The sequence below is a fragment of the Etheostoma spectabile genome, chromosome 20, assembly GCF_008692095.1.
Source record: "Etheostoma spectabile isolate EspeVRDwgs_2016 chromosome 20, UIUC_Espe_1.0, whole genome shotgun sequence".
NCBI lineage: Eukaryota > Metazoa > Chordata > Actinopteri > Perciformes > Percidae > Etheostoma > Etheostoma spectabile.
The window spans coordinates 4,167,982-4,193,716 of record NC_045752.1 but is presented as its reverse complement, the minus strand read 5'-3'; the positions used below and the strand labels follow the sequence as shown (position 1 = coordinate 4,193,716).

Here is a 25,735-nt window from a genome sequence, read left to right as displayed (position 1 = left end):
GGGGGGGCATGGTGCAGTTAGGAAGAAAAGAGCAGAAAAAGTTTCCATTCACAGAGCTTGGAAACGATTTATCAAAGACACAAAAGAGACAGATGAAGATGCACACACAGCCAAACTGCACTTTTTGGTACTTCCACACACCTAAGACAACCTAATGGGCAGTGAATACAAATTCAGATTGTGAGTGCATCATCAGTTCAGCACTTTGAAGTCCAGATAGTGAGTTTAGTGAGGTAAGATAGGATGTGCCCTATATCAACCCCAAACATTTCAGAGAAGTCAGTAAAGTGACAGCCAGAGACCAACGGCAGCATTTTTACTCACTGTTGTGAAACACTCAGTTTGACCTGTTTGAACAAGATCGAGACCACTGATGCCTTGCACTGCAGATTGTACACTCACTTCCAATTCATACTTCTATTCTCTCCTTTTTTGCAACAGAAAATTGTGCAGGTTACCTTTTAAACAGGACTCAGTAACTTCTTCTGACCTTGCAGAAAGCCACAAAGCAACAAGTGGAGTGGCCTATCTGTAATAGATCTATAAATCATGTGTGCGTTGGGCAATCCCGTGAGTCATGCGTAAAAACTTTTCAATAAAAGCTGTGTTTTTTTTTATTATAGTTTGTCTTTTTTTCTAAATCAGGCGCAGATAGATCACACTTATACGCACACCAGACGAACACATGTACAGCCTGAAACTTATTTATTTTCAGCCATATCGTCAGGAGGGGAGAACGAGGGTAGTCACTCACCAACAAAGACACAAAGAATATCCACTACGATCAGAATCAGCTTCTTTCTGTGCTCTGTCATGTTTCCTCCGATGCCGCGTCACTTAATACACAATAAATAATAATTCGCGTTTAAAAAGGAGAAGCAGGGGGCAGAGTTGTAATGTAAGAAAAGCCTGGAGTATAATTGGCAACAAAAAATAATACTAGGAGGACAAGTCGACCTGCTCGTTCTTCCGGCTCCGCTCCTCTGCGTACCTGCCCGCCTGCCTGTAAACTGCGCTGTTTCAGGTGAGCAGAGGAAGCGTCGCGCTGCGTCCTGTCTGTCCTGCCTTTTTACGCACAGGGGGCGCGTCTTTCCGAACAAACAGCGCACTAAAAACCGCCTCACAAAGGATTTCACTTCCCGTAATCCTGGCTGGGGATTGGAGGGAAAATCCCCACTTTCTCTCTCTACTTTCCCTGCTTCGCCTTCTGGATATGAGCTATCAAAGGGAAATGAAATGGATGGCACAACCCATCGCCAATACCTCATATGGTATAACAGTGTTGTAACAGCAGAGTCCTCACTAACATTGCCAGATTCAAGAGTTTAACTTCCACAGGGGCCAAAAAATGATATTCACTTCTTCATTGATTTGGGATTCAAGTCTTTGGCAACTGTTGAACAATTTATGACTTTTTAAAAAGACAGCTATAACTTATTTATGTGAAAACAAAAAAAAAACAAAAAACAGATCAAGTTAGAAATTGTGTGAAAGTGAAAACACTTAAATGACATTAATCAAAATGTTGACTTTTAAAATGTGACAAGTTTGACTTACTGTCTTCATTTTTATATGATATTTACTTTTTTTTATCATTCCCAACTTTTCTTTTCTTGGCCGAAAACAGGCTTCTGTGATGTAATTAAAAAGGGTGATAGATTCTATATCTAAAGAGGCATACTGCTCATTAGTTTAACCCTTGGCAAGAAAGCAAATAAGTGTTTTACCCAAAATGTCTTACTATTACTTTAAAAGAAAATTAAGATGCTCAGCATTACAAAATCTTAGAGAATCTTATGTCATATTTTTATCAGACAGATTTGGAACAATTATAAACATGTTCAATTGTAAACATGCCTAATATGTGTTTCTGACTTACAAAAAGAAAATGAATAAAGTTTTAATAAAAAGTCAAAAGGGGTGTGCATATTTTTTTATGGACACTGTAAAACAAGTTTTTTTACTTTTATTTCCCTGGCATGAAATTAAACAGGAGGGGAGATGTAAGGATCACACTCCACAGGACAGTAGGACAAATCCACAAAAACAGAGCGAGGAAAAGGTGAAAACGACGGATTGAAAGTATCATTGTGGTGAGTAACGGTGTTGGGCTGCAGCGAAGGTAACAAGTTAAAGAGGCTTTGAGAATAAGGGTGTTGGGGTGATGTGACCTCAGCTGATGGGTGAGAAAGCAGGATGCACGACGAATGAGACGAGACAGTGCTTTGATGCTGTTTCAGAAAAAGACGGAAGGTTTTCAGTTCATCTGTTTGAGAAAGAGGTGAGTCAAAGCTGGTGGTGCTCCTGCCCTGCAGAGACACGGACGGCTCACTGTCTCCACCTTGCTGGAGCTTACTGTCATTAACACTGACAGTGCTGTGCTGCCAGTCATTGGATGGGAGGTTGGAACGGGATGGGAGGGGTGAAGGGGGACATTTAAGCGTCTGAGAGATGAGGACATTGGAGTAGATGGAGAAGCAGGATGAGAGATCAGTGTTGGAGCTCTTCTTGGCTCTGCTTAAACTTCTGATGCACTGCTCAGATTTTCTGGTATCTTGAGGTGTCTGATCCCCTGAAACTGGGAGCGGGCAGTAGCGATGAGAGGAATATGTTTGGAGATTACTCTGATAGCTGATGTCCTGATTTGTGTCGGCGTTCAGCAGCTCTATTTCACCAAGCAAAATAACGTTGGAGTATTTGATTTCGGTCTTCTCGGCCAATGGAGGATGCCTCATGCTCTGAGATGGAAAACAAAAAACAAATTGTAAAATTTAGTTTGAGGATATTTTTTTAAGTAACATACAGTTTTCCGCTTCCCCCCTTTAAACCTGAAATAATTGATTTTTTTTGGCAACTCTCGGCAACAAGTGAACATAACATTGACATATCTATGTCAAATCTCTCTCTCTCTCTCTCTCTCTCTCTCTCTCTCTCTCTCTCTCTCTCTCTCTCTCTCTCTCTCTCTCTCTCTCTCTCTCTCTCTCTCTCTCTCTCTCTCTCTCTCTCTCTCTCTCTCTCTCTCTGTTTCAATGTTATGTTCTTTATTGGCATGACAAAAATACATCTGTGTTGTCAAAGTATAAGAAGAAACTATAAACTACACACACACACAATACATATAAACAACAACAAGGAGTAAAATCACCTGATATACATGTAAACAGGATAATAATGATATAATTCTAGATGCTAAACTAATTCTGTGCATGTCCTTCAAAGGGTATGGTGAAACAATAATATACTGTATATAAAAAAGAATACAAATAAATAAATAGAAAAATAAGAATTCTCTCTCTCTCTCTCTATTTCTGTATATATCTGTTCTGTCTGTCTGTCTCTTTAGCTGCAGTATGCTCCACTGTGCTCCCCAGCGAGTTGCTAACTGTTTCTGTCTTCAGTTTGGTGTTGAATAGGTAGTTCCTAATGTTTGGGAATACAGTATATCAGGATTTAGGAGAAAGTTGATATAGGAGAGGGCTCATGGCTTAAAAGGTTACCTCCAAAGTGTCTTTTGGGATCCAGTGGGCCAAGCTGCTATTGGAAGGATCAGGGATGTCTTGACACAGCTTGTGTTTAACCCTACGAGGTTATTTGTTAGGATAAAGATTGCAGAATGAAAAGAAGAAGAGAAAACATTTCATAATGTGCAAAGAAGGTAAAACAGTAAAAATAGGACACTGAACTTTGAGTAGACGGTAGAAGTAGGTGTTTGTGTCATTTAGTGTGTGGTTTCATGGGTGCAACACAGATATCTTACATCTTATTCTGTGCCAGGCAAGCCATCAGCACCAGCACCAGGAAAGTCACAATAAGAGGAAGGATGGCATACATCACTATCCAGATTTCCTCAGAGCCTTCACACACACACACACACACACACACACACACACACACACACACACACACACACCCCACACACACACACACACACACCCACACACACAAAGTAAGGTTTAAAGATGTAGAATATATGGATTTGTGTGAGTGTGTGTGTCCAGTCATTACCTATGTGCACATTAGCGATGGGCCCAGCTGCTCCGGCTCCAGCATCAGTGCTGGCCTTCATGAAGATGTCGTAGTTACCAGGTGACAGATTCTCCAGAGAGTAACGGAGAGTGTGTCCAGGCACTGTCACTCCTGATTAAACAAGAAACGGTACAACATGGACATAATTTTGATGAGGTGATGAATAATAAAGATGTAAACAAAGAAAAAAATACAAATAACTAAAAATAATGAGTAGTTGAAATAAGTTTTTGTGACAAAGTTTTGTATCTTTTTATACATTTGAAGGCGAGAATTGACTGTTAGATTGAGATTAAGACTAATCAGGCAAATAGGAGAGGTTTTATTTTAGGATTAAGGTAAGGTTTATGTATTGAATGCCGCACATTCCAATACACAGATCAATCAAGGATGATATATCTTTAAACTCATTTGTAGTGAGAAAGGAAGCACACTACACATTCGTTCTCACAAAACTACAATTTAGGTGTCAAGGAATATGGATGACCGACAGACTTAAAAGGGTTTTCCATGTTGAATATTGGATTTTTAAACAATTGCAACTCCATTCCGTGAAATCAAACACTACTCTCCTCTTCCTCAAAGACTTCTCCCTCTCACCCATACACTGCGCTAAAATGATGTGTTTAGCTTTTAAAATCCGAAACATTTCCTGGGGGGAGAAATCGTCAAATATTATTTTGCTCTTCAGCACCTCAGGCCTGAGTGAAGGGGGAGACCATTCTGGGCTGCTTGGAAATGTTCTGCTGCACCACAACAGCCATTAAACGTCCCAGAGATTCCCCCAGCAATCCCCACCCTGCATATGTGACATATATGGTGTGATTTTAGCTACTGGCTAATGTTAGCTTGCTGGCTCACTAGCTAACTGGTCAGCTACCAATACAGCTCGAATCAAGAAAAGCGTAATCATGTTGGAGGAAAAGCAGCTATTTTATTAGAGTGGAGGAAATGCAGCTATTTTATTAGAGTGGAGGAAATGCAGCTATTTTATTAGAGTGATATCAATAAATGTTACTAAACGTAACTGAATAAACTTGACTGCATTCTAACCAGCGATGGGGTTTAACAATAAAGACTACAACTCCCATAATTCCATGCAACTTAACCAACGTCATCAAAAGTCTGTGTTCACATCCCATTGTTTTGGTTGAGACCCCTAGCGGCAGAAAGTTACATATTGTGTGTGTTTCACTCACTCCTGGCTGGTTGGTTGGCTGTTGTGGAGTAGATGGTGTAATTGCGGATGAAACCATGAAGCAGCTCCACAGGTACAGGACTCCAGGTCAGCTCCACTCTGCTGCCAGAGATCTGCTGCACCGCCACTTTAGGACCAGCTGAGGGCGCTATATTAGAGCAGGGAGGGTGATGAAGATCAACCACAGGACATGGTGGGAGACAGAGGCTGGATCTCCATCGGTATTTCTCAACAACTGATCTCACTTGTTGCTTCGACAAGCTAAGGAGATCTAATTTTCTCTGTCAAAAATGTATATTGTTTTCTCACAAACAAGGTCTGGATCACCGTCATGACTTTATCTGCATACCAGCAGAGGTGTAAATCAACCAAATTTAAATAAAAACAGCAGCTGGAATTGATTTCCACCGTGTTGTGCTTATTTTTGTTTTCTGCATCTGTCGCCAGATTAGACATTCGGCAGATTTTGTTTATCGAATCTTAGTATCCATGACTGAGACAACCCCATTAGAAGTAAAGACAGATGTTTGGCAGAAATAGATTCACCTCATTATCATCTAATCACACAAAGTACAACATAAAGTAATCAGCTTTTATTTTGGACCCACAAGCTACAATCGATTGATCCATTTAGAATGGACTACCATTCATCAAGTCTACATATAAAGAACTTCAAGCTGCTGCACAGGAGAAGAAAACATTGTCCTATACTCGAAAATACAAGGACCCAGAGAAAATAGTCTAGGTTACTGATACTAAGTCCTATTTACTTCTTAATGACAAAGAAAAGACTAAAAAACAACATTACATTGATGATGATACAAACAAGTATAACCCTTATGTTTCTGTGTAACAGACGTCCATTGTTGTCCAAAAACGATTAGTTGCTCTGGGTAACGTGTTACTTCATCATGATGAACATGGGCACTATAGTTTATTTTATTTTGACTGCCATTCTGCTGCTGTGAATATGATCAAATGTGTTCATCAGCGGCAACAAGTAGTCCACCAAAAATGTTCTGCTGTTTGAATGTTTGCCCAAAACTACAGTCCCCAGCTTTGTCAGGAAAACACAGAGTAATTAAAGAGAAGAATAATCTGTGACCTGTGTATCCGACATTTACCTACCCACACCTTCAGTGGGTATGTCCTGGTCTGAATCTATTTTGACAGCTCGGCATGAGACATGACATATTGTGGCATGCAGATTACATACCTCCTTGGCGTGTATACATGTGAACCGTTGTGTTCCGCCCTGCCCCTCGTTGACCATACAGCGCTCTGACAGAAACAGCATAACGCTCCATTGGCTTTATTCCCTCTAAAAGATGAAAGTGAAAACGTGTATTGGTAAGTGTACTTTTTGAATTACAAAAAAATATGTTTCATGACTATGTTCATCCTAATTTCTAAATTGGCAGACAATATTTTACACATTAAGCTGTGTGTTGTTGTTGGATTACCTGTGATGACCAGTGCTGTACAGGAACTATTCAGCCTTTCCCAGTGTAGGATGCTGCTGTTTCTCTCTTTGACAGCAAACCACTCCACCACAAAGCCGCTCGTTGACCAATTAACTGGAGCTGTCCAGCGAACATCCAAGCCACTGTCACCCAGTGGCTTTGCAGTCATTGACCTCGGGGCTGGCGGCTCTGAAGGGAGAGAAGGGACAAGTTTGTAAGCAAGGGATTTGTACAGTAAAAACAAATGCCTGATAAGAGAAGTTGAATATTCTGATTTCAGTATTTCTTCAAAATTATTCATCCACCCAGTATTGTTCCTTGAAGACTTGAATAATCGATGCAAAAGAGCACTGAAACTGGAACAACACTTCACTCAAACATTGATGTCATAATCCATGGAGGAATTCAAGTGAGACCCTACCTGTGTCAGAAGCCCCCCGGAGCCATATCCGGGCTTCTGGCGAGGTCCCTGCGGAGTTGGAAGCCGTCAAAGCACAGGACCATTGTCCAGGAGGCAAGAGCAGGCTACAGGATGTATTTGTGTGGTGCAATTCTCTGCAGCTTCCATAATCAATAAGGACCTGAGCGCTTTCTGTTTGACAAGTCACATTGAAGAAGAGGACTCTGCCATTGGATAGAAAACGAGGCAAGGGCTGAAAACCATAGAAACAGAAAGGGAGGAGGAAAAGTGAGCTGCTGTGAGAGAGATGTCTACATTAGAATATCCCCTTATGTAAGATTGTATGAAATTAAATTCTCTCTTTCTCCAGCTATCTCAGTTTATTTTTCAGTTCAACTTCAATCAGACTATGACATGATAAATGAATAGTTTCAGAGAGACATAAAAACAAATATTGGATAGTCATTGAGATGATGGTGATTAAAAACTAATCAGATCAAAAGTTATTAAACCATAAAACTCTTAAGCTCAAAGTTATGAATGGAGTCACTCATGACGCAAATGCACGCACGCACACAAGCACGCACGCATGCACACACGCACGCACACACACACACCTTCCAGAGCAGTGTGATGAACCTCCAACCATTTTTGTCTGTCTGTTTCACTCGCCTCCAGAAGGCTGGTGCTGCAGATGGAGCTGGTAAATGGAAGGAGGGAGGAAATATTTAAAAGATCATTTGAGGGAGATACAGCAGAATGTGTTAAGGGAATACAATGACAAAGGGGGGTGGAATGTAAGCTTTTGCCAGCAGTAAAAAAACAGAAAAACATTCTGCCTACTTTAAGGTAAAGACATTTCAGTGAATGTGTGACAAATTCCTCTAGAGCCACCAGCAGGTCAAATTATTTTACTTTTCCAGGGATGATGTCATGCTGAGTTTTAACTCAAAGCACCCCTGTGTGTTAGTTTAGCCTCTTAGAGCTGCAAGCATTACTCTTGACTATTGTTAAAACACCCTAGGCTTTCCCTGAAAAAAACATTTAACTGTAATAGCCAGCATTGGTTTCAGTATTAAGTAGGAAAACAGTGATTGAGAGTTTCAACAAACACAAAAAACAAGTTGGTCAACTCTGTTTCCTCTCACCGTCCTCTCCTGTCCTTCCCTGGCAGGCATTGCTCCACGGGCTCCAGGGACTCTCTGGGCCCATGTAGCGGTGACGAAGCCTGACAGTGTATAAAGTGTCAGGCCGGAAGAGACAAACCAAGAAGCTGGTGTTTCTCACATCAACAGTTTCCACCTGAGCATTGAACTGTATAGGATGAACCAATAGAATGAGGATTAACTCAAAGGTGCTACATGAAGCATTTTAATAATGCTGGCAGCTTGATGTGGGATGTTTTGATATGTTGTTATACAGTGTGTGGTTTTATGTTTGGGCGTAATTGGGAGTGGCAGACCTGTCCCTGTGCTGTGAATTCCAATTGCGATTTCAGGTTTCCAGCTTTGATTTCAGAGTCAGCCAAAGGAAATTCAGACAAGATGTAGCTCCAGGTGACAGCCAGACACCGAGGTCTCCCACTGACTGACTGGCTGCTCTTCAACGTCACTGGAGACAACATCACTGAGAAAGACGGGGAGGGAAGATTGAGAAAGAAGTAATAGAGGAATAATAAGAATGCGAGTAGGGGAAGCCTCACCTTCAGTCCGACCAGACTGACACCGAGGATGTGACGTTATGTTCTCGTTGTGACCGTGTGCTGTGACGGTGATGCAAAAGCAGACGTTCACGAGTGTGCCGTCCAACTTCGCCGTGCAGCTGGTGTCAGACGTAGTGCATGTGAACGTGTGTTGTTTTTTGTGTCTGTGCACCCCCAAATACACATAAACAGAGAAAAAAACATGCACAGATGTAAAAAACAACGTTTATCTGAGGCACTAAGTCAACAAGCAGACATAACACACACCAGGTATAAAACCACAAGAACCAAAAAAAGCCATACTCTGTCACGCATGTTTCAGATGAGTTTTCACATTTCACATTTGCATGGGCTGCCACACACGAAATCGTAACCACATCACAAAACTGTTATACTGTTATTTCATGCTGTGCAGAAATATCTGCTATCTCATCTCCTTTTGAAAGGTAATGTCACAACTAATTTTGTGCACAAATAAAGAGCAGACTATAATATTACCTAACATACCCAACGCTCGAGAGGTGGAAAATGTGGGACTTTTATCATCTAAATGGATCAAACCCACTGTTCAACACGAATGGGAGATTCAAAGTTGATTACAAAGTCAAAGCGTGCAAAAATTATTATCATCCAAAAATGCTGGCAGAAACTTGCAAAGATGCAAAAACGGTTTGCGATAGATGACGGGGGATATGGCTTTCCAGTTTGACCGCTTAATTTAAAATCTGTCATAAACACTGATAAACAGTTCAAGATTTAACGTTACTTATTTTTATTCTACAGTACAGGCTTGCCAAACAAAATGCAAATTATAGAACTTTCTTCCAAAAGAAATTGTTTTATGGGGAAGTACGAAGGATGAGATGAGCACTCTTACAGCCTGATGAAAGAAGCTGCTCTGTAGCCTGGAACACACAATGGCTAGCGAGCAGTATGTTAAAATGAAAACTGCATGTTCTCTTGAGATAAAATAACTTTTATCACAACAGATTTTGAAATAAACCATCCCAAGTGCAGAAAAAGGTTAGGTGTTTAGGGTATACAGGAATATATATATATATATAGGAATATTACCAAGCAATCAGAAGAAATATGTGAAAAGGCTCAGCCTTTCAAGTGTAAGATAACTGAACATATGATATCAGATATCAAAGGTAGGCCTACATCTGACACTATCAGACTGTCTGTTTCCTGATTACCAACCACTCAGTTGCTATGCTTATTTCAGCTCTACAGAAAGTCTGAACTTCACAGGCTGCAGACATGTACAATGGAAGCTGTTTTCAAGTTGGATGGTACAATCATAAAAAGAGTAAATAAAAACGGTTTGTCCCCCTCTCTGGGAACTGTATCCGCTAATGCGTAAACTTAACAATAATTGATTAAAAAGCAACTACTGTTTTTTTTCCAACCTGTGTATTTTCCTATGTTTCTGTGTCTAGGTGACTGATTATGGGAACAACAATCTTTGAAATTGGTCCAGTATTATGCAAGATCGCTGCAGTCTGCAGCACAAAAGCAAGCTACAATGTAAGTTAATAGGGCAATTGTCCAGTTTGTGTTTACATTCACAAAAATGGCTTGTTTTTCCATTGACAGACTCAGATTACTATTCCAAGTGTCTGACAACATTATGGAAAAGATTTCTGAGGAGGTTGACCTTTCTGATAAAGAGAAAGATCCTTTTTTTCAAATGAAATTGCGTTTGCTAAAGCTAAAGCTCCATGTAAATAAAAAGTATTTTTAGCATTATAAAATACATCTCATTCAAAGTTGACAGAAACAAAATAAAGCTATAAAAAGCCGCTTTGGGTTGTCTTTCCACTTTTCCAACAATCACAACTCTAATTTTGGTTTCGATAGTACATGTGAAAATATGTTGGCTACACGCTAAAAGTATTGTTTTTTTAAATGGAGTCTGATAGGCTTAGCGCTAACAACTTCAGAGTTATTTCTGGTTAAACAGAAAGGTCTTAATGAGATTTTAAAAATGCCTGGATTTGTGATCCTTTCCATATTGTTGTCAGACACTTAAAATAATAATCTAAGCCTTTCAGTGGCAAAATAAAGCACTTATAGTGGACCAAATTGACGATGCACATTTGCCCCACAGGGTTACATTGCAGCCCAGACTGTGGCTGCCAGATACAGCGTTCACGCTCAATACTGGACCAACTTTAAAGAGGTATTTGGTGATTTAAGCCCCCAACATCGCCTTCCAGGCAGGATTAGGCAATGGTTAGGGTTAGGGTTAAGATTAGGGTTAGGTGCCTTGAAGTCAACAACGTTGGGGGCTTAAAACACAATTGAATCTTTAAAGCAATATGATGTAACTTTTCCCGCTTCGGTGCCCCGACAGCGTGGAAGCATAATTATCCCATTATGTCTCATAGGTACAAATCCGCTATCCAATCTGGTAAACTTGCATGGTGCCGTTATGGCCGGTAGTAAGCCGCAAAGTGAATGCAGAACTGCTGTTTACCCTGTTATGAGTTACTGAACCACTGAAACGGTTTTGGAAACATTATTTTAAGGTACAAAAAGTTACATAGTATTTCTTTAAAGATTGCTGTCACCTACACACAAAAACATAGGAAAATAGGGTCCAGGTTGAAAAAAAACAGTAGTTACCCTTTGAGCACTTGTTAGACAAACTCCTACGAAATGATTGGTCGCACAAATTTTAAACACACTAAAAGGACTATGTAAGGGATAGGCAGGTGACAAATTAAAGGATAAGGTTAATATTATTCTACATTGTTTTTAATATCAACAAGTAATGCTTGTGTTGCCAAAGCCTGATACATCTTATTGCTATGTGATATAAAGCTCCATTGATGTCCAACTACTACGACTGGAATTGATTTGGTTTCATTCCACACAGGTTCCACAGGAGGCTGGAGCTTGGAACCCGGGAAAGACATCATACCCAAGTTGACAGTGTTCCAGGAACAAGTCAGAAAAACAAAATATTTAATATTTATCCATTATATTTAACCTCTAGGCAGGTTAGCAATACCAGTTAATAACAATGCATTATGTGGTATTTTGCACATACAAACACTCTAGCAACATGTAAACAGATTGAAGATGGACATTACTGTGTGTCTGACTTATTTAATGAGACACAAATAAGACAGAAGTGCTGATAAACACTATGTTCCTACATCTCTCACTACTGTTGATGCTCAGAGCAGCCATGTTGGCTTCTCAAAGCCAACAAAGTAACGTTTGCTTAACACTACAGCACCCAGCTGTTTTAGAGAATTACTGAGCCTTTTGCAAAAGTGAAACTATTTGTGACATGTCTTTAAAATATTTATGACATCAGTAGAGACAAATGGGCTTTTGGCCACAGATCCAGCAGAGAAGTCCAAAAGTAATGAGTGACGGACACATTAAAGGTGTTGGCCTATTCACGCGATTTGTTAACAATATGGAAATTAAAGAACAACACTAGTCTTGTCCTTTAAAGAAAATTAATGGAATAATTGTGTGGAGAAACAAAAGATGCAAATGTTGCTACACAGGGCACAATGGCAGACTGAATGGGTGATGAGTATGAAAATGATCATATGCTATGGCCTTCACAGACACCATATCCCAGTTGAAGACCTACTTAAGGGTTTGACAACAGCTCTAACTCCAAAAACACTTAAAATACTATAATATCTTTGAAGAATGGTGTTCATCCCTAAGAGTACCAAATACTTGGAGAATATGTGACATGGAACACTACAGCTGTTATGGAGGTTTGTGGTGGCCTTAAAAGACACTTTACATTGTTTTTCCCTTTAATTTGTCACCCATCTGTAAATGTATCTGAATATCATTCAGGTTGAAGGAAAACACTATTGTTACTAAATCAAAGTCAAACATTGACTACATGAATAAAAAGGTATTTTTTTTCAGTATGAAAAAGATTGGGAAATTTGTCTTGGACAAGAGTACCTGCTGTTTAAAGAATTCAACATAAGGCATACATGTATACATACATACATACATACATACATACATACATACATAAATACATACATACATACATACATACATACAGTATATTAGATCAATCTGCATGGAAAATGCATGGAGTAAAATACTGTGTCCACAGTTTCACAGACTTTCACAGACTTAACATATTAAAGAAATGTTTTTCCTCACGCTAACATCAAATGAACTTGCAGAGTGTAGTCTGTCGTTGGGGTGTCTCCAGCCTTCCAGCGGCAGGTGACGTTCTCTCGATGCAGGAACACACAGCCAATCAGCTGAGGGAGTCGGGGGTCAGCATTGGAGGAGTTAAAAGGGCAGCCTGGAGGCAAGGCTGAAGATGGAGAGAGGCTGGAGTTAACAGCATGGGGAGGCAGATGCAGAAAATCCTCCAGGATGTTTGGAGATTTTGGTTTGTCATAAAGTTTTTAGTATATTGTATTAAATGCACAAGCAGTGGTTTAGAAAAACAGCATCAAGCAGAGCATGCTTTTAGGAAATGAAAGAAATTGGAGGTAGATTTAATGAAAGAAAAAAAGAGGAACGTGGGATAGATTAGCTGTAGGTGAATCTGTTCCACGAGCAAACTGTTGCCAAACATCAGCAATTAAATCTGCCTTGCCAAACTTATTGAAACAAACCTTAAAATAATTATCTCAGTCCAATTCAACCATTAACGGCAGAACCAATCAGTGTATGGCGAGGAGCCACAGACAGCTTGGTTTAGGTGTGTGTGACGGCCGCGACTGATCATTCAAAACAACCGTGGCGGATGTAGTAGATGGTTCCTCCAGTCACCTGCCAGGTATTTTAAAGTGCCTGACTTTTTCACATAATTTATCTTCTGTCAGATATTTATGAATGTGCTTCAGTTGCTATTTGGCCTGAGGTCTAAACAGAAGCTCAGACAAGACTGTACAGGAAGTTTTCCTCAATCTAACTTTCACAACTGGCTCAGCGTGCACCTAGGTACAGTATGTGTGGGGATGATCATCATGCTCATACTTTCTCTCACACACCGGTAGATTAATACTTACCTACATACTTTTTAATACATATGTTGGCACCATTTTTTGTTGGAGAAACATTTCCAGTTTAGTTGAGGTAACTTTAGTGTCACAATACAGAGTTTGTTCATGGTGGTCAATCTTCACTATTATTTACCAATTTCATATTTTTTTTTGATGAGTTGCTAATTTTGCCTCACAATATTTCACCGTCTCTTCGAAACGGCACTTATGAGTTGTGTTTGAGACAATAACTGATAACTGTCAAGTTTCTATTTACCAGACTTCCTGACGCATTGTCTGTCAGAACCAAATACACAAGTAGATAATAAGTATCAGACCTATTGATACATTGTAACTGTCAAACCAGTTAAGTCACACTAGGATTTGTTGTGGTAATAACGTACTTCCTGCTTGGTGACATGATCTGATTTACATAGCAAATCATCATCGCTGTCCAATCAGGATTTTTACTCTCTAGCCATGACACTCAAACAAATATCAGCACGCCATGACACTGGGTCTAACTAAATCAGTCTATTCTGGATTATAAAAAGGAAAGGATGTTACCCAGGGTGAGTCCGACCCCCAGCAGGCAGGTCCACACCACGGCCGAGCTCCGCTCCATAACACCAACAGGTCTCTCCTGGCAGTGCAGCCTGGCTCACTCCCTTTCCCCCATCACACTACGAGTCACACTGAACAGCTAAACAAGAAGAAAAACATAGTAAAACAACTTTCACTACATTTTTCAATTGCCACATAGAAAGTGTGTCACACAATATGAAAAGCAGTTTGAAGTTGGTGTGTTGGGTTTAAGGGTGGAAATGTCTTGGGTTCTTTAATCAAAACAAAGACAGAAGGTCAGGTCTGACTCATTTACCATTGACAGTATGTCAACCTCACCTGGGTGCAAAATCAACTTTTTGGTCCACCAGGCAAATGGCTAGTGAATGTTCAACTTTTACCAGCCACTCAATAGGCCATGCCATTGTTGTTTTTTGAGCTGATGAGTGAAGCAAATCTACCAGCCACTTCCACATTGTACATTTGGCTGTTGGAAGGTGCTAATTTTGTACCCTGCCTGCGTGTAAGAGCTCAGTCATCATATTGGTGCTACAAGAGGGACCAGCCCCAGATCAGGAAATCAGGAACAAATGAGGAACAGTTATATTATCAGGTACACCTGTTAAATCTAAATTAAAAGCTCTGCAAAAAAATCCCACCTTTGTACAGAATATAACACTCACTGAGAGCTGTTTTTTTCCACTATTCCACTTATTTTGGGGCTGTTGGTTGGGGTGGCATTGTACTTCACTTTAAGTCCCCCTATTTAGCAGTTATAAGCAATAATTAATGAGAGTTGAATTAACACTCTTAGACCCAGTGTCCACAAAACTGGACATAATCTTTACAAATATGTATCCTATATTCATAATTTGACAAGTAGAAATACAAAACACTCACAGCAGAATGACCTCTTCATCATATCATTTGATTATTATTAAAATATATTACAAATGTTTTAATGTTGCAGCTGGTCGAGATGACGTTTACATCATTTTATAAAATCCTTAAGTCGACAGAAAATAAAGTAACTAAGTTTTAGGTTACTTTTCACCACTGACTGTCTGCAGGACAGATGGTTTAAACTGCACTAGACTGGCACGGTGGGCCTAATTAACTGACTGCTCAGTATTTGTCCATGGTCTTTTCAACTTACAATAATTACAATTGGGGCAACACGTTTTCAGTTTTTGCAATAAATCAATATTGTTTAGTCTTCAAAAATGGTGAACATGCCCTTTACAAGCTCCTTGATTCCAAGATGTCTTCAAACGTCTCTCGACCAGCTGTCCATGAACAATTATATTTCATTTGCACGGATATAAAAAAATAAAAAAAGTCTTCACCTTTTAGAAGCGTGAACCAGCAAACCTTTGCTTTGAAATTGCTTGAAAAAATAATCGCCACACACAAATAAACGTCATTAAACTTGAATACCTTTATTTTAAAGTATAGCTACATGCCATTAATTATCTAAGCCCTAAGATCTTTTAAGTGAAACTATTCAGGTTCTTTGCCATCTTGCTGAAGAGTTAAATGCATTTGTCGCAGAATTACGGTGATGTTAAAAGACACGAGAGACAAATGAAATCCATGACTGGGAAGGGTCTGAGCCAAAATCTCGTCCACTTACCGCTGACTTCGGACAGCACGCGCGTCTCACGGAGTCCATCAGCAGCGATTATGCAAGAGCAACAGCCTGTCAGCTTGTAGGAAAGCATCTGTTCCGCCCCGTTGTTTGTCAGTGCCGGTGCCAAAACTGGGGTTCGGGGTCCCCTGAACGAGCGTGGAAGTCTTTCCACGGAAGTCCGAAATGACGAATTGAATTCCACGATTATTTAATCCACAAGATATTAAAAGAAGTAAACAATGAGAATACAATCTGTAAAATAAGGAAGTAGGTTTCTCTACTTTCAATGCTGGGTTCCACTGTATACACTTTAGACAAAATCTCAAATGAGATTCACTCATTGATAAACCTAATCTGGATGTAGGCTCATGTTACCAAAACCATCTTCAAAGAGTTTAACTGTCCTTTTATGTTATGGTTCATCTCGCCTATTAAAATGCAACCTATTAATTATTTCAGCATTTCTCTGCAGAGCTGACTCATTGCCTCTCTGCCTGAAACAATGAGAACAATTGAGAAGTGAAAGATATGTGCTGCAGGATGTCTCAAAGCAATTTTAACTGGGGTTTGTATCAATTTTCATGATCTATGATTTCCTGCAATTAGGCAAGTTGTCTTTTTAATAATTTTGTAATAGCACTGCACATTGGATATTAAAATGCGTTATACGATACACGGATAAATGTGTGTTTGTGTGCGTGTGTGTGTGTGTGTGTGTGTGTGTTTGTGTAATGCATTCATTCGTGGCACTTAACAAATTTTTGATTGATGCCCCAAAACCAGTGCTATTCCAACCCGTTCAGCTTTATCCTTAGAGGATGCAGAACTAGAGATTGTAGTTTTTAAGTAAATCCATACAGGCTGCAGCTGTACTGTTCATCCCATGTTTATATTTGTGGAACTGAGCAAATAAGAGGACTTTGTCACAATTTTAGAACATATTTATCACAATAAGGAAAAGGAGAATCATTAACACTTCTCAGGGGATTTGACCTAATCCATCGTAGTTTGAGCTACATTTGCGAGGCAGAGGCAAACACAGCTGTTGTATCCGAGGCGATGGGCTAGCAGACCGGGCTGCCCGGCTAACAATGTAAGGGTTGTATCCCTCAAACAGAGCCTTCCTCTCTTTGGGACTGGACAGCTCATGAAGTCTCGGGCTGGCTACGTAGTTCCTTGCTGCTCTGGACACGGGCCAGCACACAGAGCGCTCTCCTTCAAACTTGGGGTGGTCGAACTTAGGGGCTGAGGAGATAAAAGTAATCATGTCAAATGCTATTTTTTAAAATGCCACAGTAAATCACAATTTTATCAGATTGGATGATGCAAAAATAGACTTACTAGCAAGTAGCTCTATGTGTGCAGAGGCTTTGCAGGGTATGTGGGTCATGGGTACAGGTTTAGATTTGGGGCCAGAACCCTCTAGTAACACTCTTCTTTTTGGTTGGGCAAGCTGGCAAATTCGGGAAGTGGCGACGGCTGTCTGTGTCCCTCTGCTCAACTACAATCATATTTTAGGCCATGAATTATATGATATTATATTAAACACACACAAAAAGCATCAGTATCAGACATGAGCTTTGAGACATGAAACTAAATCAAATGGGTAAATTAAAACAACACATTTTCAGTGGAATTTCTCCCTCTGCTGTCTAATGTCGTTCAGCAATATAGATAACAGCAAATCCTAAATTATGACAGTTATGAGAACAAAGCCATTTCCCCTGTGTGGGATCAATAAGGTCTATCTTATCCTATTGTATATACTTTGACTTATACTGTTAACACCATGTGTTAATGCTCAAGATATAGAGATTATCCTTAAATTTGAAGTTGCAGTTTTTGTTTTTAAGGCATATAGATATCTGAAAGTTAAAGTAAAGCTTTTAAGATGTATTTATTTGTTTAAGTCCCACACACTTCGGTTACGCATGGTAAACTTTAACTTTTCCGACGCACCTGCCCCAAAAAAGAAGTGTGCAAAAGAGCTTTTTTGAAAAGATGTATTTAATGCCCTAACTGCCCTAACTGACTGGCATTACTAACACAGTTGGTGTGCAGCTACCTCGTGATCTACCATATACTCAGCAGTTTCTCAGGAAATGAGTTGTATGTTACTCACAGGAGCAAGTAGTAGGTGGTCCTGCTGCCAGCCAACTGCTGGGTTCCGCGGTTGAGCCAGACGACACAGCCGATTGGAGGGGACTGCCTTGAGAGCCCCTTCACTCACCTCCCACACAGGAGATATTCTGGGGAAGGACAAAAAGTTGGGTGGAGGAAATTATATGAATGACAACAAAAGTAGAGCCAGAAGGAGAGGAGTTTTGGCAAATCTTAAAAGGATCCTCGTGATATTATCTTGTCGAAAACTTAAGGCCTAACAAACATGCTGAGTGTACCTCTTTTCTCATAAAAACTTCCTTAAGTCAGGGTGATTTAAATACTTTTGCCAGCTAGCATGTTTGCCAGCTGCATTGCTGTGTTTTTTGGCACTTGTAGATCAGTGGAGTAGTGTTAAATCATTGACAGGAATGTGTATAAGATTGCACATGTACGAGAAACAACCTGCTAATAAATAGCACTATTAGTGGTTAAAATTCCACAAGGTTCCTTTTAATGAGCTTTCTTTGTTTTGTCTTGTTGATGTCAACAACAGAGTCACATTATACTCCTTACAGTATAGTATATATACATGTTATATATGCATGTTTTTCAAATTTAATGCCTATCTATAATGGGAAAGCTGCCAGACTTTTAATGTGAAAAAAACTGGCTGTGGAAATGGACGTAATACTTATACTAAACAAAAAGGCAAACATGGAGGAAGTTTTAAGTTCAAGGCAAAACAACAAAAAAAGTGTAGTAATGTAGCCATTAGTAGCATTATGCATTTGTAATAAAAGAACACATTATATTTACGTGACTTGTGTGTAGAACTTTTTGCTTCTACATAGCTCCGACCAGCGAGGGGTTAACTCTGCAGAGAAAGTTTTTTGCACAGCATCAAAAAAAGCAGCAAAGGGCAGGTTTGTAAGTAAAAGAAAACAGAGGAGAGAAACAGTGAGAGATGTACCAGTTTTGGTGGTGGATCCAGTCTTCTCTGGTGGCAGCTGATCCAGCCAGTAAACAGAACGACTGGAAGATTTAAAAAAAAAATAGGCCTCATCAGAGAAAGTTGGAGACATAGAGAGACAGAGGGGTTCAGTGAGGCCTACCGGTCTGGATATCTGAGTCGGTTGGGTTTGGGCTGAGAGAGCATCTGCACCCGTGTTGCCATGGAAACAGTTGAAGCTGATGTGGGAAAAAGAATATATTGCTGCTAAAATTGATTAACTATCACATTATCACTATACTTTACATATAGTGTGTGCTTTGCATTTAAAAAAATCAATGCAGCTGGCTTAGGCTACAACTACAATCGTAAAATGTGTGGTTTATAATGTGAGAGCATTAGAATATGATGGTAGTCTGTAATTTCAGTATATAAGCGTCCATCAAAGCTTTACCTAGTTTCCAGAATGGGCCTACAGTAGGCTGGGACATCTTGTCCAGCATTCATGTTATATATTTACATATTGCATTAGAAATTATCTTTAATGATTTAAGTGTGCGATAAGTACTATCATTCAAAGCAGAACATTTGTTTAGTGACATATCTTCTTAAGATTATTTTTTGGGCTCTTTTGGCCGTTATTTGAAATAATAGCTGGAGAGGAAAGGGGGGACAGGGAAAGGGGACGACATGCAGCAAAGGGCCACGGGTGGGACTCGAACCAAGGTAAGGACTGAGCCGCAGTAAATACTTTTGTCTTTGACTTAGACATATCTTTGATCAAAAATAACTAAAATTCTAGACACAAGGTAGTTTCAACCAGGCTCTAAAAATGTGCCAATTGTTCATTCTTTATGCCAATCTGAATCAAAAGTTTGGGTTTTGGACTGGACAAAACAAGCTATTTAAACAGGTTACTAACAAGTTACTTTAACTACTTCCTGTCATTTTATAAACAATTAAAAAACAACAACAATGGATTGATTTAAGGTTAATAATCATAATGCTAACCATACAAAAACAGATAATTAAATAAAAATAGTTTACATTAAACAACATAAATGTTAACTCTTTCTGTTATCTTAAAGCTACAATGTTTACCTGTACAGTCCCTGGCGGTGACACAAACACCTGCTGGTTGCTAGGGGATCAGATAACGCTGGTGGGGTACAGTCTACCAAAGATCGTCTACGGACAAGGCGAGGCAAGATGGCCAACTCTGCCTCCCTGAAGTGCAGTCAGGTATTTGCCACTTAATCACTTAACTTAAATAATATAGTTATTCATTCAACCTTTGCATACAGGGCAATGCATCAGAACAAATCAAAACTGTAGACAAATATTACATAAAACTTACAAAAGTGAAATTACCAGGCAATTAGAGATGCTAAGGTAAGACATTGAATGAGTAATACATAAGGAATACATATGATTTGTAACACAACAGATGGCCTCATTAACCTTCAAGATCTACACCAACATTATCACAGTTTACCACTAGTTTAATAGGGATTTGAATTACTGTTACACTTTACTGTAAAGCACTTTGTTTTGAAAAGGTGCTATTTCAGGTATAGTTAAAGGTAGACGCAATTAAAAAAAGGCTTTCTTTTTCCATAAAATTGCATTCGAAATTCTAAATTTGTGTTAAAATTGAAAATAACGAAATAAACCAAAGGGGGTTTCCATAAATTGCAACCTAGAAAAGCAGAGGTTTTACCTATAAAAGACAATATCCTTTTGTGTATAATAAACATTTTAAGCCAGGGTCTTGACTAGTTGTTTGTTATTACATATCACGTTATAACATTTTTCATTCTAGGCCATACAAGAGAGCTGGAGGATATGGACATGTTAAAGCTGAAGAGATACACTTCTGCTGCCTTGCCTCATTAAGCCCAAACTGAAGTTAAAAGTGATGCAAGTTTAACTTACCTCACCTTTACTTCAGTACAGGAAAAAAATAACACAAATAAAGAATCTAAAATAATCAATTTGGGCATAACAATCTATTTATATGACATGCATTATGAAGCCCAATATATGTTTCAAAATGCCTGTTTCATTCATTTTAAATGTACAGACCAAGACAACACAACAACAAACGCACAGAATATTTAAAAACAGACACCTTTATTCTCAACAGACATTTCAAATCGTAAAAAACAGCACAGTAAATAGTCTACCAAGGCTCCTTTAATAGTCATAATCACAAAGCCACAAGCTTTCAATATAATACTGTAGTAATTATTCTCTAAACTAGTATTGCAGGATTCTGCTACTGTGGGAAGTTAGCAATCTATGTCTGCCAGACATTATACTGTGGCTTTTTAAACATAACATGAACTCAGGAGAACACTGCAGGGTATGCAGTTATATAACATTCACAGGCCAGTTAAATATGTATTGTTTAGTTGATATTTTAACTAAAAACGTAAAGGATGTTAACAGTGTTGTTTCAATTACAGCACTTTTTTAACAGCATTTTCTACTGCCAACATCTAGTTTAAATCCCCACTTCCATTTGCATATCTTTGTTTGATTTTTTCTTAGTCACTTAAAAATGTCAAATGTATCTTAAAATACTTGCTGCCTTGGCTAAAAAACCAAAACCTAGATGACTGGCATAGACCAAGAGAAAACACGTGTTTAAAAGAGACAAATCTCCATGCACTATTCTGTAGATTATACTGTCTCAAGATATGAGTTTGTCTTTTCTTTTTTTATCTATCTATCTAAATGTCCTCAGCTACCAATATTTATATCAATGATTGCTGATCTTCAGGAGTCCATAGTATTAAAATAAGGGGATTTCAGTGACAATACCAGTTCACAGGCAAATATTCATGGGGCACTGAGCTCTCTTACTAAGCTGCCAGTGTAGTTACTGGAGTTATGGTAAATGGAAAAGATAGCACCAAACAGTCCAATCTCTTGTGGGCAGTGCAGGTAGAATGACGATGAAAGGACATGTAGGAAATTAGGAAGGAAATAGGTAAATATATTGTATTCAGTAGCACAGGGAGAAAGAGTATGCAAGTGCGTCAGTGTCAGAGTGTCTGCACTATGACAGGATACAGTAGGGACATATGCTCAGCTCCTCTGATAGGCAGCTTGTGTGTAGTGTAGTAGTGGATGACCTCAGGGATGGTGGAGAAGGGAGGGCTGTTCTCCCCGAGCACGTAACGCCCATCTGCAGACTGAGAGAACTTCATGTGCATGAAGCCCTTACAGCTCCTGACAGAGAAAGAAGGAAAGAGTAATCTTTGCTTGTTGTTGAGACATTTATAGAACGAACATACAAAAAGCGGAATTGTGAGGCTGTTTCAGACACTAACATTCGCATCAAGACAAAAATGCCCTGGTATTCTGCCAAGAAATGTTCCAATGAGTGAGTAACCCCATCTGGAAGAAAACTGTCACATTCTGTTTCTGAAAACAATTAGGGCAATGCACAATGAGGGAACTGATGTAGGTTGGTACCATACATTTGTTTAAACTCTGTCTTTATCTCTACTACACACCAGAGGTCTGTACTACCAAGAAAGATTTGGGGTAAGTAAGGCTTTTCCTTCTTACGTCGCTGGTTTCAGTTTTACCGGGTTAAATCACCATAGTAACTTGTGCTTAACAGCTAACCTGCTCTGGAGAAGGTACTGTTTGAGATAACAGGTCGACTTGCCTATTGACCAATCAATTCTCTTTGAAAAAAAACACAACCATTCATAGAAGACCCTGAGATTGTGAGAGGGGAAGGCAGAGATACATATATATTAAACAGGTGGTCATTGTACCAGATGATTGGCTTTGTACTGGAGCAAGTGTCACTCGCTATAGAAGCTGTGGGATACAGTTGAACAGCTCCAGTAAAAACCTAAGTGGACCTTGCATTTATAATATTGTTTCCCCAAGGTTGACAATGCCTTTCCACGCAAATGTTTTGAATTGACTGGATAAACTGCGTGGGCTTTTATTGACAAAGCATTATCTGAGATGATAGGATGTGCAATTTATTTTTTTCTCAAACAATTTGCAAACGGGTAAAATACAAAGAATTTGATTTTGATTGTGGTCTATTTCAATGTATCTCCACTTGTCAGCGGCCTCTTATGTTGCATTTTTTTTATCTGATGTATCTGCTCTGTCAGCAGCAGACTCTCCTCCCTGCTCCAGATTGTTTTCATTTTAACCAATTTTGTGTAATTTCATTAATATTTGTATCATTGGTAGCCTGTTGTTGACAGCTACTGGAGACTGAAGATGTGATTAGCTATGCAGTTTATTACATGCATGCTCAGATTGATGCATTTGTCTTATTCCTCACTTTAAGCTAAGATTATTACTGTTACATTGGCTCTTTAGAGGATTCTTAAGTGTAATTATCAGAATTTTATTAAATGTGGACCCTGGACTAAAAATGAATCCACAAAGAATAATAATAAAAGGTAATATGAAAATGGTGAACAATTAAAAGTTGCCTCGGGTCTCAAGTCTTAGAAGAAGCTCTTACCACCCACAGATCATAACAAAAACTGTAGAATTCCCTTTTAAGAGAGTGCAATGATGTTTCAATTTAAGACAGTATGAGAAGGACTTTATTTTGGATCTAGTACATCTTACAAACAAGCATACAGAGTAAGTGGTTAAAAAACCGTGCTACAACTGGCACAGAGAAGGGATGTGCAGTACATAACTCTTAAAAAAAAAAAAAAAGAAAGAAAAAAAAAAGAAAAGAGTGTGAGCAGGAGTGTCTACCTGAGTGAGAGCGAGTAGTTGTTCCGGCAGGTCTGGCTGTTCCTAACCAGGTAGGAGCTCTCCTTGCACAGAGTTAGTAGACTCTCTGCCTCCGAGCGGCTCAGGGCTCCATGGTACCACCTGCAGGGGACCAGGATGAAACATGACCGAGTTTTACTTAAATCCATGTGGTAAGTAATGGACTGTCATTTTCTGTACTTTAATTTAATTAAATACCACAATATTCTTGACCAAATACCTAGATGTTGATATTGCGACGATATTGTATGGCTGACTATTGGTGCTTTAACAAGTTATTTACACAATGAGTTTTTTGATGAATAGTCTCAAGAAATTATTTAATGACTTAGTGGGTAAAAGTAAATAATAGAACTGCTAGAACTGTATGCTAAGTTCAGAAAATTACATCACTTTATTGTAATGCAGCCTGTAAAACCAGGTAAAGATAACACCAATATGTCAAAAATCTAAGACGATATCTAGTCTCATATCACAATATCGATACAACATCGATATATTGCCCAACGCCATCTGTTAGCCTTGGATATTAATGCTATAATGAAAAGATATAGAATAACTTCTGGGTGTTTACCCAGGGGACAAAATACACTAATCTGGGCGCCCGGTTAGGACAGTTGGCAGAGCTGGCGCCCATATATAGAGGTTTACTCCTTACGGCTATACGATAAAATAAGGAAACATTTATAACACTGGCACATTCTTTTAACATTGTAGATCCACTTACACTTGTCTCTCCAGTGGAATAAATGGATCCACTCTCTCTCCAAGGAGAGGAAGAGTGTCACCAGCCAGACGGAGTGTAGTTGAGTCTGTTATGGTAGATGTACTGCCAGTCTTGGTGAGCCTGTTCTGCTCCGTCTGGCCACGCGAGCGCTCCCTTTCTGCCCCTTCAAACTGAACTATGATCAGACAGAAAGATACAGTAGGTTAGTTTAAAAAAAAACATAGACATTTAAGACAGATTGTCAATGTTCAGCTTGGATTGCCAGTTTACCTGCTAGAGCTTTAGAGATGTTGTCCTTCTTCCACTCCCAGGGCTGGTCGTATTCATCAGCCGGCCTCTCATCATCCTGAGGCAGCCTGCTCTCCCTGCTCTCAATCTGGGCAAGTCCCCCCTCAACCCTCTGAATTAGTTGTTGTGATGCTGGAGCAGCTCGGTGGTGGTGGCGAATCCTTTCCTCGTATGGATTATCGTATAATTGTCCCCCATCTCCATTCCCAGACCTGTTAGTCATCATGCTGTGCTGCAGCTCTGCACAATCAACAGAGCAGGCAAACTGTGTGACTGTGTTGATCAACTTGTGTTGAAAATTGAAATGTTGTGAAAATATGAAGCAAGAAAACTTAAATGTGGGAGAGAAAAAGATCTCATAACAAACCTGAGATAATTCGCTGGGCCTCAAATGGCTCCATGTAGCTGCAGCAATCTGTAGGTGCCGATTTGGGTTCCCAGTTTGGTCTGCCTATTGGGTTTGGACGAACATCAAATGGATCAGAGTAGTCTGTGTCAGCGTCCAACGCTGCTGGGGCAGAGGGAACCACCTTGGTAGGGACAGAGAGAAACAAAGAGCATCTCACAGATGAGTAAGCTGGAAATATAGCTTTGTGTATATCTACAAAGCCAAGGATGGAGGGAATAGGGGTGAAATGCCAAAGAAAATAAAGCAGAATACAAATAAAACAGTCCTTACAGGTTCCTCTTGGACAGTCACAGGACTCAGGGGGACTTTACAGCAACCAAACTCCTGAGAGTCCACTTTAATAAGTCTGTGCTTTGGAGACAACACTTTCACCTGGAACACAACACATGTAAACAACTTTAAACGTTCAAGAATCACCTTACTCAATGTCAAAGGATGTCAAGGTCAAAAAAGATCTAGGAGAAAAGATACATATGCTTATCTAACAAGAAACTGCACCTGCACAC

The 25,735-nt window shown here is 39.5% G+C and overlaps 4 protein-coding genes across 6 annotated transcripts in view; all 4 read right to left on the bottom strand.

Moving 5' to 3' along the window:
• plpp2a (phospholipid phosphatase 2a) overlaps positions 1 to 1,093 on the bottom strand; it is a 17,774-nt gene extending 16,681 nt beyond the window's left edge. The window contains exon 1 of the mRNA XM_032499569.1: positions 755 to 1,093. Within this exon, the coding sequence (XP_032355460.1) occupies positions 755 to 815 (61 nt within the window). The 5' untranslated portion in view covers positions 816 to 1,093. The remainder of the gene's footprint in view (positions 1 to 754) is intronic.
• A 603-nt stretch (positions 1,094 to 1,696) lies between these two features.
• LOC116669632 (interleukin-6 receptor subunit beta) lies at positions 1,697 to 16,076 on the bottom strand. Its single transcript, XM_032499563.1, has 15 exons — positions 15,984 to 16,076; positions 14,354 to 14,489; positions 12,951 to 13,110; positions 8,790 to 8,953; positions 8,550 to 8,713; positions 8,236 to 8,401; positions 7,705 to 7,787; positions 7,109 to 7,340; positions 6,688 to 6,876; positions 6,441 to 6,545; positions 5,226 to 5,372; positions 4,006 to 4,137; positions 3,758 to 3,854; positions 3,498 to 3,579; positions 1,697 to 2,738 (listed from the first exon to the last, which is right to left on the bottom strand). The coding sequence occupies exons 2-15, from the start codon at positions 14,409 to 14,411 to the stop codon at positions 1,986 to 1,988; spliced, it is 2,532 nt and encodes an 843-aa protein (XP_032355454.1). The 5' UTR covers positions 14,412 to 14,489; positions 15,984 to 16,076; the 3' UTR covers positions 1,697 to 1,985.
• An 829-nt stretch (positions 16,077 to 16,905) lies between these two features.
• Positions 16,906 to 19,268, bottom strand: spmap2 (sperm microtubule associated protein 2). Of its 2 annotated transcripts, XM_032499568.1 has the most exons (6): positions 19,196 to 19,268; positions 19,054 to 19,115; positions 18,900 to 18,957; positions 18,103 to 18,229; positions 17,322 to 17,481; positions 16,906 to 17,225 (listed from the first exon to the last, which is right to left on the bottom strand). In XM_032499568.1, the coding sequence occupies exons 1-6, from the start codon at positions 19,255 to 19,257 to the stop codon at positions 16,960 to 16,962; spliced, it is 735 nt and encodes a 244-aa protein (XP_032355459.1). In that variant the 5' UTR covers positions 19,258 to 19,268; the 3' UTR covers positions 16,906 to 16,959. The 2 variants fall into 2 exon arrangements, with proteins under 2 accessions (XP_032355459.1, XP_032355458.1); XM_032499567.1 differs by having other exon boundaries at positions 18,900 to 19,115.
• Positions 19,269 to 21,148: 1,880 nt separating this feature from the next.
• The window catches only part of shda (Src homology 2 domain containing transforming protein D, a), a 6,070-nt gene continuing 1,483 nt past the window's right edge, over positions 21,149 to 25,735 (bottom strand). Inside the window, exons 2-7 of one of the 2 annotated variants that reach the window (XM_032499565.1) lie at positions 25,500 to 25,601; positions 25,188 to 25,350; positions 24,803 to 25,060; positions 24,533 to 24,707; positions 23,788 to 23,907; positions 21,149 to 22,269 (exon numbers count right to left, since the gene is read on the bottom strand). In XM_032499565.1, the coding sequence (XP_032355456.1) occupies positions 22,083 to 22,269; positions 23,788 to 23,907; positions 24,533 to 24,707; positions 24,803 to 25,060; positions 25,188 to 25,350; positions 25,500 to 25,601 (1,005 nt within the window). In that variant the 3' untranslated portion in view covers positions 21,149 to 22,082. The remainder of the gene's footprint in view (positions 22,270 to 23,787; positions 23,908 to 24,532; positions 24,708 to 24,802; positions 25,061 to 25,187; positions 25,351 to 25,499; positions 25,602 to 25,735) is intronic. The other variant, XM_032499564.1, reaches the window with a different exon arrangement.

What these genes read in the sequence shown, in the direction of transcription:
- LOC116669632 (XM_032499563.1), bottom strand. Translation starts at nt 14,411, where the DNA reads ATGGAGCGGAGCTCGGCCGTGGTGTGGACCTGCCTGCTGGGGGTCGGA. An exon ending in GGGGGTCGGACTCACCCTGG is followed by an intron (nt 13,111 to 14,353) that starts GTAACATCCTTT and finishes CTCCATCTTCAG; the next exon opens with CCTTGCCTCCAGGCTGCCCT. An exon ending in TCCCAAAAGACACTTTGGAG is followed by an intron (nt 2,739 to 3,497) that starts GTAACCTTTTAA and finishes TTTCCATCTCAG; the next exon opens with AGCATGAGGCATCCTCCATT.
- spmap2 (XM_032499567.1), bottom strand. Translation starts at nt 19,257, where the DNA reads ATGGCAACACGGGTGCAGATGCTCTCTCAGCCCAAACCCAACCGACTC. An exon ending in AAGTTCTACACACAAGTCAC is followed by an intron (nt 18,230 to 18,899) that starts GTAAATATAATG and finishes GTCCTTCCCCAG; the next exon opens with AATATCTCCTGTGTGGGAGG. An exon ending in ACCACCTACTACTTGCTCCT is followed by an intron (nt 17,482 to 18,102) that starts GTGAGTAACATA and finishes ATATGATTGTAG; the next exon opens with TTGAGCAGAGGGACACAGAC.